The sequence below is a fragment of the Nicotiana tabacum genome, chromosome 13 (assembly GCF_000715075.1).
Source record: "Nicotiana tabacum cultivar K326 chromosome 13, ASM71507v2, whole genome shotgun sequence".
Lineage (NCBI taxonomy): Eukaryota > Viridiplantae > Streptophyta > Magnoliopsida > Solanales > Solanaceae > Nicotiana > Nicotiana tabacum.
The window spans coordinates 86,198,402-86,210,823 of record NC_134092.1 but is presented as its reverse complement, the minus strand read 5'-3'; the positions used below and the strand labels follow the sequence as shown (position 1 = coordinate 86,210,823).

The window sequence follows — 12,422 nt, the reverse complement described above, 5'->3', positions numbered from 1 at the left end:
GCATTCATGGCTTGAACACTTAACATCATAGAGAAATCTAATAACGTAACTTATCCCTTGCAAAATCATGTGCCCTCACAACAAGAACAAGAGAGTAAGTTGAATCCATACATTCGAATCAAATGCTCAAATATATTTTTAAGGACTCACATATATCATAGAAATCCCTCACTCTCACAAAGAAGTCACATGCATGCACAAAGTACCATAGGCTTGCCCGTTTTGTAAACCTCTACTAATGTAGGCTTGCTCGATCTAAAATTAATTAGGACTTTTTATGATTGTAATGTGGCTAAGGGACGGGTAGGATAAATTTAGGAATAGTGACTAACCCTCCTAAGCACTTTAGCACATCACAAACTTAACTTTAGGCACATTTTTCTTCAACTCAACTTTACTTTCGCAAACAATATCATCCCCTGAAATATTTACTCTTTCTTTAAGCACTAATTTAATTCGTACCCATTAGCAAGGGCAAGATATTCTTATTTTCTTTTGCTACATATTTTTTTTCTCTTTTCAACAATACTCTTTTTTTTTCTTCTACCATTCCTGCTAGTGGTGTATTCCTTACAATACAAGTGCACCTTTCTTTCTTTCATTGGTTCCACTCAAAAGCCACCCAAGTTCCCTCTTTACTTCTTTTAGTGCTCATTTTACAATTAAAGTGCTTTAAGAGGTAAAAGGATCAAAACAGTGATAATTAAGAACATAGGGGTATAGGCTTGTAATGTGGTTGCCAAATAAAAGTTTATAGGCTCAAAAGAGTTGACTTAGGATAAATATTATATGTGATAAGCATTAACTCAAAAAGGTCAAAGAAAGCCTAAAATTATTTTTCCAACCGAGCAGAACCTAAAATTTCGCTTCAACTCACATGCCGGACAAGTTCTAGACTTTAATACAATGACACGGACTATACAATTTCTCACCACACATGGCACATGACTCACTAAGGACGGCTTCATTCCAATTCTCAAAAAATTCCAAGTATTCAAAGAGCCACAAAATATTAAGCATCAAGCACAAAGTGACACAAGTCAAGAAAATGAGATCTAGGCGTCAATAAACATGTTATCTACTCCACAAGGCATCATAAGAATTTTCAAACCATAGGGAAGGTACTACACATGCTAGAGACTAAATATGCTACTATCAAACTAGTCAAAGGCGCCTAGCAAATCTCATTTTCCCCTTTTATTCCCTAAATCCTACTCCACTCTAAAAATAAAAATAAAAACAAAAACTACTACCCGGTTCAACTACATCCCGTGGAAAAGAATCGGGCACAAAGAAAAACCACGAGGGATTATTACTACCTAAAATAATAAAAAGATATATTTTTGGATTTTTTTGTTTTGTGTTTTTGGCTAGACTTTAGTCCCTCAAGAAAACTGTCTAGGAGATCCATCGTCGGGAAAAGTCCAATCATTCCATTTTTTTAAGATATTAACTACTAAAGCAATCCTAAAAACTAAAGACTAAAGCTAGAATATTATACTAATTATTTGTTTTTCATTGTTTTTAATATTCTATGCTAAAATAGAAAAGACGAAGCTAAAAAAAAGTATATAACAAGAATTAATTAGTTTATCTAATATTTACAAGTCACAGAAAATATACAACCTCCCACCCCACTTAATTCATGCAATGTCTTCAGTGCATATATAAATTTATAAAAAAAAAAAACAAGTAGGGTGGTAGGAAAACTCCTTGATCAGTCATCGTCGTCGCCTTCATCTTCGAAGGCCCCATATGCAGTTGTCCACTCTTCATCCTCTTCTCCCTCCTCAGCATCATCATCCTTCTCCTCCTCCTCGGACTGCTCTGTCTCGGCCTCGGACTGCTCTGGCATGTTGACATCCTCATCCTCTAGGAGTCATTGGCCATCACCAAGCCCAACCAGTTGCTGGGCATGAGCATTGAGCGGAAAACGCTCCTCTAAGATGGCCCTCTCCTCCGTAGTGGCCGGCCTTCCTCCACTCCTAAGTTGCAAGTCCATCATCCCATATAAATGGGCCATAAAGTAGCATTGCACTCAGCATCCCACTCTCCCCCTACTCCTGAATGCTAGTGATGTCCGTCAGTCGGAGGGGTGGTGGAATGACTACATCAAAAGCTCGCTCCTCCTCTACCTCTTCTTATCTCAGATATTGAGTCGGCATGTTACCGAAGGACAATCTATCAATTCTCTTGCTTGTTCGCACCTGCGCCATCTGGTTGCACATCAAGTGGCCCACATTCACTTTCTGGCCAATCATTAGGAAGTACTACAAGCATACCCTTTCACGGCTAATAAGAGTCTTATGGTTGCATGGTAGTAAGCGTGTGTTGATCAATTTCAACCACACCTGAGCTTCCAGCTTCATTTTTTTCTTTGGAAATTTCCTATGACGTTGGATCTTCTTGTCATGAACCCAAGAGACCACAGAATTGATACAACAGAGAGTATGTCTCAGCACCATATATGTTGGACGGGTAATAAAGTTATCCAGGGGCTCCTGGGGAACATCCGGGGCTCCCAAGTAATTGCATATAGTCGATGTAGAAAAATCAATCAACCTCCCCCGAATAGGCACTAGCTGCTCAGGATCATTCGGATCATACCCGGCGTAAAACTCACGGACAAGGTTTACATTAATATCCCCAGTGTTTCCAAACACGTAGATCAATCCAAGATCATGAATACCCTTCCAAATTGAGTGATACTTAGCTTTTAGACGACGCTCATGAACAACTGACTCAGAGTGTATATGTTTTGGCCAACAAAGCTTGTACCAGTCCTTGGCAGATGTGGGTATACTCTTAAGTCTAAATTCCCTTTGTCCCACCTGCTGAGGGCGTGAGGCTGCTATAGCTGCAACTGCTTGCAACACCTCACCCTAATTTGAAGTGGCCTCCCCTCCTTTCCTCATTTTCGGTGGAGGTGCGAAGGAAGCCTTGGCTTTGGACTAAGCAGTGGCCTTGCCCTTGCCTTTACCGTTGTCCTTCTTAGGAGGCATGTTTGTACCTACACAAGTGAACATTAGTCAGTCTTAGACGTATTGAATCACTTCAAAATATGGTATTGCGACCACAAACTTAAGATTTCATCACATGAAGTTCAACAATTTTCGAGGCTACTCAGACTTCACCTCGTTCTTTTAGCATGAGAATCAAGCAATGACACAATGATGTCTACTACAATTGCGAAGCATATAGCTACCGGTGAGCCACCCCACCCTTAAAATTTCAAGTGGTGCACGGCGACATAACACTAGTATACAATCCCGGAGACTCGGGCTCCAATGGGGACAAAGAATGCCTTTGAGGCATTTTGACAAACACTTAGCATGCACTAGAGCCATGAAAGTGCTTGTAGGAATGGGGGATTACCTCACCCTCCCAAATCATCTTGGGAATTTCGTGCTACCACTTTTGCACACAACAACAATACCATTCCTATGGGGTTTATGGGTTTAGGACGAACAAGCACATTGTTACTATGAAGAACAAACCCAAAAGTTCTGATTTCATGACTTTACGCAATTCGAAATTTGGAAAAGAAAAGAGCTAGAAACCATACCTTATATGCTTAGGAGGAGGGATTGCTCTTCAATTGAGGTTGCTAGTGAGTGAAGGACTGGACGAATGAACGACTTCCATGGAGTTTGTGTGTGAGAGGGATGGGGAAATTGGAGCGGGCAGTATGGTAGGGCAATTTTTATGTTTAGGGAGGGTCTGGGCGTGTGTTATGTTTGGGAAGGGTTGTGCGGGTAGTTAGTTAATTAGGGGTGTTTGTTTTAGGATAAAGAATTAGGGAGGGTTTGTTTTAGCTAAGGAATTAGGGTGTTTTAATTAAGTTGTGTGTGTGTGTGTGTGTGCAGTGTTTAAGTAGAAAGAGATAAGAAGAAGAGCAAAGTAAAAAACATTTCTCACTTACCCGACGCCGCTAGGTCTGCCGCGAGGTAGATCTCACTACAGCCCTAGCGACGCGTGCTCTGCAGCGTGGTTGAACCATGTCAACACAAGATATGTAGCCTGACCAAGAGCACTAGAAACCTGGCACCACGAGGTCTACTGCCCGCTCCACTTGTGCTGCATGTTGTGAGACACGAAGTAGGCAGCGCGGTCCGAAGCGTGCTAAAGTGATTGTTTTTATTTTCTTTATTCCATTTTTGTGAACGACTCCAAGAACTACGACCTCCCACTATTCTTTAGTACTTGTTCACACACCAAGGCTTAACTACAAACATTTTAGTGCCTACAAACAAAAAGAAAATTCTAGTTACACTAAAATAAACTACGAATTGGGTTGCCTCCCAACAAGCGTCATGACGCATGCTATCAAACTTAAGGTTCACTCAACATTTAAGGCTCCTGCAAATGAGTATTTGATACAACCTTTTCCTTATCCATGCCAAGGTAATGTTTTAACCTTTGCCCATTGACTTTAAACCTGTTCGTTCCATCCTCGGATTCAATTTCTACAACTCCACTTGAGAGTACTTGCATAACTCTAAATGGTCCCGACCACTTAGATTTCAGCTTACCCGAAAATAATTTGAATCTTGAATTATACAACAACACGACATCTCCGGGTTTGAAAATCTTCTCTTGAATATGCTTATCATGCATCATCTTCATCCTTTCTTTGTAAAACATGGTGCTCTCAAAAGCATGGTAACGGAATTTGCCGAGTTCATGAAGCTCTGTGACCTTACTTGTACCAGCGGCCTTCATGTCAAGATTGAATTGCCTTAATGCCCAAAAATCTCTATGCTCTAGCTCCACCGATAAGTGACACGCCTTTCCAAATATCAATTTGTATGGCGACATACCAATCCGAGTTTTGAATGCAGTGCGGTAGGCCCATAGTACATCATCTAATTTTTTCGCCCAATCAGTATGAGTAGCATTTACAGTCTTGGTCAAAACACTCTTGATTTCTCTATTTGACACCTCTACTTTACCACTTGTTTGTGGGTGATACAGAGTGCCGACCTTATGACGAACGCCATATTTCTCCAACAACTTTGCAAAGGCTCGGTTGCTGTCACACCTTCTTTTTTCCGAGGGATAAGGGAATTTTTTCAGTTAAAGTGACATAATTCGAAATGGGATTATTTAATTAATCAGAGTCGCCACCTGGGATAATTTATGGTGTCCCAATTTACCGATTTATTTTAAATCCCAAATCAAAGAAGTTTGACTCTATATTTGGTTTGCGAACACAGAAAACCGGGTAAGGAATTCTGTTAACCCTGGAGAAGGTGTGAGGCACTCCCGAGTTTCATGGTTTTAGCACGGTCGCTCTACTATTAATAATTGGCCCAATTATCTGATTTAATACATATTTGAAACCTATTGTGTATTTTTTACCTTTTAACTACTTTTAGTATTTATGGAATTTGTTTGAACAAGTCGCGATGTCGCGCACTTGTTTGTTTTTATTCATATTGTGAATCGCGCCACGTGAAACATACCCGCGATTTATAATATATTTATTATTATTAATATTCGAATTTGTGGTCGAGTCACATAAAACGTACACTCGAGTTGGGATTACGTATCATGATTATGCCACGGAAACCGTAGTCATAGTCACAGTGATTTATTATTAATCGTGCCTAAAGCATGCTACGAATGTTCATGAATTAGTTTCCTAAACTATTTCGAGATTTGTTGTGAGGTCATGGTTTATGGAATCATTAGGGAAGAGATGGTATGAATTGATTATCAACTTATTGAAGATAGGGTATTGGAACTTATCAATTTTGTACTAAAGAATTGCTAATTTTTTTTATTCTTTAACCATAGAAGATAATTCTTAGTAGGGCAACTTTGAACAATCATACAACAACATCCAATTAACATGAAATCAACCAATAGAATACCCATAATTTGACAAATCACAATGGCCTACCTAGATAACATATAGACTTGACCAAACCAAACTAAAACTGAATGGTACTCACGTGATTAATGAAGCTTACCTCAAAATCAAATCAATAAATATCAGGCCAATAAACTAAATTTATGAGTATCTATATCAATGTAGTCTAACAATAAGTAAAATGTGACTCCATTCCAACAAATAAGCAAATCAAGAGTAAGGGATCATGTAGCTAAACGAGACCAAAATGCAAAGCATGAATATGCTGTGAAATTTTTACACCTTTGAACAAATCATCTTAGAGAATATAAACACCAATCAAATAGTAAACATATCAATAAAATCAGCCAAGTGAAACTCAAATATTCTGTAAAGGAAAGGAATGGACCTTTAGAGGCTGAAATCTTTTAGATATAAGAACTTCTCGTGATGTCGAGTACAAGAACATTCGGCAACAATTATTTGAATAGAACAAAAACTAAAACAGGGGCCTTCAAACCGAGCAGAACAGATCGGCCACAACCTCAACGACGACCTCGAAAGCGACCTTGGCTAATCCTCAATCACTGGAGCTATTTTGGAATTGCTATTTTTTGTGAGAAAGGGCTTCTTTAATATCATTTTTCAGGTGATTTATGGTTGTTAAGGAGGGATTTTGGAAGCTTCTTTTCGCTGATTTTTGTGGGAGATTAATGGAGTTTTGTACCTGAAGTTTGGGGTATTTTCGGGTCTGTTTGAAGGTGGCTTTTGGACGGAGAAAAGGGGTTGGTTTGGGGGCTGTTTTCATCTGCTTCGATGGCGTTGTTTCAGCTGGTTTTTGGCAGCGTTTCTGGGTGTATTCTAGGTGGTTAATGGCTGGTGATAGGGCCTGATTTTTGGTTGATTTATTGGATGAACATGATGAAAAATCAGCTGGGTTTTTATGGCTTCATTGATGCTAAACAGAACTGTTTTGGAGGTGTTTTAATTGTGCTTTTGGAGAAGGTTTGTGTGGGTTTCAATGGAGAAAAATGGGTGGTGAGCTATGGTTAAAACTAAGGTGAAGGAAGGAAGGAATTTCTTTTTGCCTCTTGTCCGTATCTTAATTGTATGAGTGAGTGGAAGATATAGAGGTGTTGGTTTAGGGATTAATTGGTGGCCAAAAAAATAAGAGTGTGTATGTACATGTGAGTTTGTTACAAAAGATATGGAAGAATCTTGCTCGGTGTCATTTTTGCATTGGTTCTTTTTTCCTTTTTTATTTATTAAAGATAATCTAAATTAAAGATACTACACTAAAACTAAAAACTAGAAAAATATAAGAAACTATTATGGAAAAAGCTATAAAATTGCTAGTCTTACAAGAAAAATATATTTTTGTGAATTTCTTTTCTTTTGCAAATTAAAACAAAGCTAGTAATTCAAAAATATGAATCTTTTGTGATTTTTATTTTTTTTAAAGAAAAATCTATAAAAGGTAAAACAAAAGCTAAAATATGTAGTTTAAACTCAAAAAATATTTACATAGTAAAAAGTGATGAAAATTTCGGTTATTGTCAAAAATTAGGTGCTCACAGTTGCAGAGGTGGGTGCCTCCATCACTGATGATCGCTCTTGGAGTGCCAAATCGGGTGAAGATATTTTTTTTAGAAAATCAATAACTCCCTTTGCATCATTTGTTGGGAGTGTCGCGGCTTCTACCCATTTTGAGACATAGTCCACAGCTACCAGTATGTACTTGTTGCTATATGAGCTGACAAATTGCCCCATAAAATCCATTCCCCATACATCAAATACTTTCACCTCTTGAATTGGGTTCATGGGCATCTCATGTCGACAGGAAATATTCCCCGTCCGTTGGCACTCATCACAACGTTTCACCCAAAAGTGTGCATCTTTAAACAACGTCAGCCAATAAAAGCCCGACTCCAGCACTTTAGCAGTTTTTCTTACCCCTCCAAAATGGCCTCCATAAGGCGAAGCATGACATGCCTGCAAAACAGAAGGTTGGTCTATCTCGGGAATGCGTCTCCGGATCATGTTATCAATACAAATCCTAAACAAATATGTTTCATCCTAGAAATACATGCGACAATCACGAAAGAACTTTTTCTTCTGCACAAAGGACACGTCATAGGGAACAATACCGCTCGCCAGGTAGTTTGCAATATTTTCATACCATGGCACTACCTCAAGGCTCGTGGCTAAAAGTTGTTCATATGGGAAATTCTCCACGATCTCTTCCACCTCAACTCTCTTCTCAGCTCCTTCAAGCTTGGACAAATGATCAAAAACTTGGTTTTTCGTTCCCTTTCGGTCACGAATCTCCAAGTCGAAATCTTGCAGCAGTAGCACCCATCGAATCAGGGGCGGGTTTGACTCCTTCTTCTCAATTAGGTACCTGAGAGAAGCATGGTCAGTATAAATAATTACCTTCGAGCCTATCAGATATGATCTGAATTTGTCAAATGTGAACACCATTGCTAGCATCTCTTTCTCTGTCACTGTGTAATTCGATTGGGCACCACTCAAGGTTCTACTTGCATAGTAGATTAGATGCATAACTTTGTCATTTCCCTACCCAAGAACTGCTTCCACAGCATAGTCACTTGCATCACACATCAGCTCAAAAGATTGTCCCTAGTCGGGTGCCACTATGATTGGTGCAGTCACCGGTCTCTTCTTAAACTCCTCAAACGCTACCTTGCAATCATCGGAAAATACAAAGGGGTGATCTTTTTCAAGCTATTTACACAAAGGGTTAGCAATTTTGGAAATTTTTTTTATAAACCGCCTGTAGAAGCCGGTGTGACCAAGGAAACTTCTTATGGCCTTTACAGAAGTGGGTGGAGATAACTTCTCAATTATATCAACCTTAGCACGGTCCACTTCAATGCCCTTACTTGACACTAGATGTCCCAAGACTATACCTTCATGTACCATGAAATGGCACTTTTCCCAGTTCAGTACCAGATTAGTCTCCATACACCTCTCCAATACTCTTTTCAAGTTCATAAGGCAATCATCGAATGAGTTCCCCACCACTGAGAAGTCATCCATGAAAACCTCCATTATTTCCTCTACCATATCTGTGAAAATGGCCATCATGTACCTTTGAAATGTGGCGGGTGCGTTGCATAGGCCAAACAACATTCTCCGAAAGGAATAGATGCCATACGGACAAGTGAATGACGTTTTATCTTTATCCTCCAGGGAAATAGAGATATGGTTATACCCCGAGTATCTATTCAGGAAGCAAAAATTGGACCTCCCCGCCAATCTGTCTAGCATTTGATCAATGAATGGCAGCGGAAAATGGTCTTTTCGGGTGGCCTTATTCAATCTTCTGTAATCCATACAGATTCTTCATCATGTTACTGTTCTTGTTGATATCAACTCGTTGTTCTCATTTTGCACTACAGTCATTCCACCCTTCTTTGGCACACACGGAACCGGGCTGACCCAGTTGCTGTCAGCGATATGAGAAACATGTTTCCCGCATCCAACCACTTGATCACTTCTTTTTTAACCACTTCTTTCATGTTGGGGTTCAGCCTTCTTTGATGTTCTCTGGAAGGTTTGTGCCCATCTTTCAATAGAATCTTATGCATATAAACTATGGGGCTGATACCCTTTATGTCTGCAATGGTCCACCCAATTGCAGTATTGCACTCCTTCAGAACCTGCAAAAGTTGTTCCACCTGCACATCTAACAAACCAGATGAGATGATAACATACAATATTGAACTAGGTCCCAAGAAAGCATACATGAGGTGGGACGACAGCGGTTTTAGCTCCAACTGTGGTGGCTCTTCGGTTGATGACTTAGCTGGAGGGATCTTTCCTTCTTCTAAGTGTAAAGGCTCGAATTCTAGCTCTTTTTTCCAGTACCCTTGGCCTTCAAGGGCCAAAACCAACTCCGCCAAGTTCTCACCATCTACCTCTTCTAGGTTCATCAGGCAGGCCGCTAGGGGGTATTTTGCATTCAGTTCCTCATCTTCCTTCTCTAAAATCACATCTACAACTTCTATCAGAGAGAAGTTAGCTAACTCACTTGGTCGCCGCATAGACTTATGCACACTGAACGTTATCTATTCATCGTTCAGTCTCATATTTAGCTCCCTAGCTGCATAATCAATTAAAGCTCTCCTAGTGGCTAAGAATGGCATTCCCATAATTATGGGAATCTCCTTGTCAACCCGGCAGTACAGAATGACAAAATTTGTCGGAAACACAAACTTTCCAACCTGCACAAGTACATTATCAAGTATACCTGATGGCCTCTTCACCGTTCGGCCGGCTAGCTGTAGTAGCATGGATGTGGGTCTCGCTCTTCCAATGCCTAACCTTTTATAGATAGCTAAGGTCATCAAGTTTATGATTTCCCCCAAATCACATAATGTTTTAGCAAAAGCATAGCTACTTATTGTGCATGGGATTGTGAAACTCCCTAGGTCGGCTAACTTCTCAGATATGGGTTTCGTCATGACAACACTACATATTTGAGTTAGTGTAACAGTAGCCAAGTCTTGAAAGTCGAACTTGTGAGACATCAAGTCCTTCATCATTTTTGCATAACCAGGCATCTCCCTCAAGGCATCAATCAGTGGAATGTTTACTTGAATCTGCTTCAACATTTCAATGAATTTCTTATACTGCTCATTCTTTTGATATTTGGCCAACCTCTATGGGAAGGGTGTTGGCGGTCACTTCTTTCCTGTGACTTGAGTTTGATCCTGCTCAAGCACTTTTTCTACTGCCTTCTCTTGCACTCCCTCGGCCTCCTTTTCAACCTCTCTTTCCTTGTTTATTTCTTCCTGGGCTGGCTGGATTCTTACTTTTATTAGCTCAGTTGACTCATCTACCTCAATTGGTACTGGCATAAGTATCTCAGTTGGTCGGCTTTCGCGAGCAATTTCTTGCTCTAGATCAAGATCTTTATAATTTTTCAGACTCACAGCCATCAGCTGCTTCGGGCCCTGCTCTTCGGGTTAACATGTGTGTCCGTAGGTAATGTCCCTTGAGAACGATTGTTAAGCCCCATGGATATTTTCCCTAGTTGAATCTCAATGCCCTTGATAGCTGAGTCATATGATACTACTTTTTCGTGCATCTGGTGTGCCTTTTCTTGCATCTGGTTGACCTTTTCTTCCATTTTCTCGTTGGACCCAATAAGTTGTTGCAACATTCCTTTTATTTCAAACAACCCATCATCTTGTCGCACTATCTGTTGCTGTTGAGGTTGTTGATAAGCTAGTTGTTGATTCTGCTGATTGTACCCTTGTTGCCTTTGATACGGCACACCCTGACCCTGTGGTCGTGCAGCTCCGGGATTATTATTATTGTTGTACAGCTGTTGTGCTGGCCTATATTGTTGATTCTGATGTCCCCAAGTGTGACCGCCTTGTCTCTGGCCTCCATAGTTACCCACACAGTTCATATTCTCTTGATAGTTTTGATTGTCACTCTCACCACTCCACGAGCACATATATGGTTGATTAATGCATTTTTGTCATGTCAACTATGTGCACCTTCTTCTAGCCTGACTCATCAATCGTTTTGGTTAGGTACTCAATTGCGTCATCATCATAGCCATATTCTTATCCATGGAGTTGTTTGGGTCTAAGGCTACTGAGTGAACTACACGAGTGATTGTAGAGTCTCTTGTCATCCATCTTGAGTTTTGAGCCATTTTATCAAGTAAGACCTTGCATTCCCTGAATGATTTGCTCAAAAATGCTCCACCTGCTGAAGCATCAACATTGGCCTTCAAGCTGTTTGCCAATCCCATATAGAACCTTTACCCCAACATCTGATCTGGAATTCCATGATGTGGACACTTAACCATCATACCTTTGAACCTCTCCCACGTTTCTTGCAATGTTTTAGCTGGTTTCTGCCTGAAGTTCAATATCTTATCAACTTGCTTGGCAGTCTTATTGGGTGGGTAGAACTTGTTCAAAATCTTCTTGACTAATTCCTCCCAAGTGGTGATGGAGTTTATGGGGAGAAAATTAAGCCAAGTCTGAGCTTCTCCAGTCATCGAGAATGGAAACAATAACAGTCTGATTGCTTCCGGTGTCACATTCGGTTGCCTTTGAGTGACACAAATGGATAAAAAGTCTTTCAGATGTTGCTGTGGATCTTCAATGTAAGACCCGAAGAATAGTCCTTTGTTCTGCAGCAGATGTAGCATGTTGTTTGTGATTTGAAATGATTTCGCTTGTATATGAGGGATTGCAATTGCGGTTGCCAGATTTTCAGTAATGGGTTGTTCCCAATTATACAAGGCTGCTTCTGGCACAAGAGGTTCCACACCCTGATTATTCAGTCACCCATATCTAGTTCGATTCGTTCCATTGAGTTCTGTTGTCGTTTGACTTTCTTCTTTGCTCGAATTAGTTCCTTGAAAACTCTCCCAGGGTCTGGTAATGCTTCGTACAATTCACTAGTTCTTGAGGAGTTTCTAGACATGCACCTGTAACACACAAGACTACAAATATTAGAGTTTCAATATAATGAATTTCAAGTCGAGAAAGCTGAATAAACTACGAATTCTAACATTTCT

General features: G+C 40.1%; 1 protein-coding gene and 1 long non-coding RNA gene across 2 annotated transcripts; both read right to left on the bottom strand.

The window, feature by feature from the left end:
- Positions 1-1,556: 1,556 nt before the first annotated feature.
- Positions 1,557-6,953, bottom strand: LOC142167862 (uncharacterized). Its single transcript, XR_012698068.1, has 2 exons — positions 6,264-6,953; positions 1,557-3,010 (listed from the first exon to the last, which is right to left on the bottom strand). It is a non-coding gene; the product is annotated as an uncharacterized LOC142167862 (long non-coding RNA).
- Positions 6,954-9,945: 2,992 nt separating this feature from the next.
- LOC142168205 (uncharacterized) lies at positions 9,946-10,491 on the bottom strand. The gene has a single exon (XM_075228862.1). The coding sequence runs from the start codon at positions 10,489-10,491 to the stop codon at positions 9,946-9,948; it is 546 nt and encodes a 181-aa protein (XP_075084963.1).
- Positions 10,492-12,422: the final 1,931 nt, after the last annotated feature.

Bases quoted from the DNA above. Each gene is read 5' to 3' on its own strand.
- LOC142168205 (XM_075228862.1), bottom strand. From the start codon at position 10,491: ATGTTGAAGCAGATTCAAGTAAACATTCCACTGATTGATGCCTTGAGG.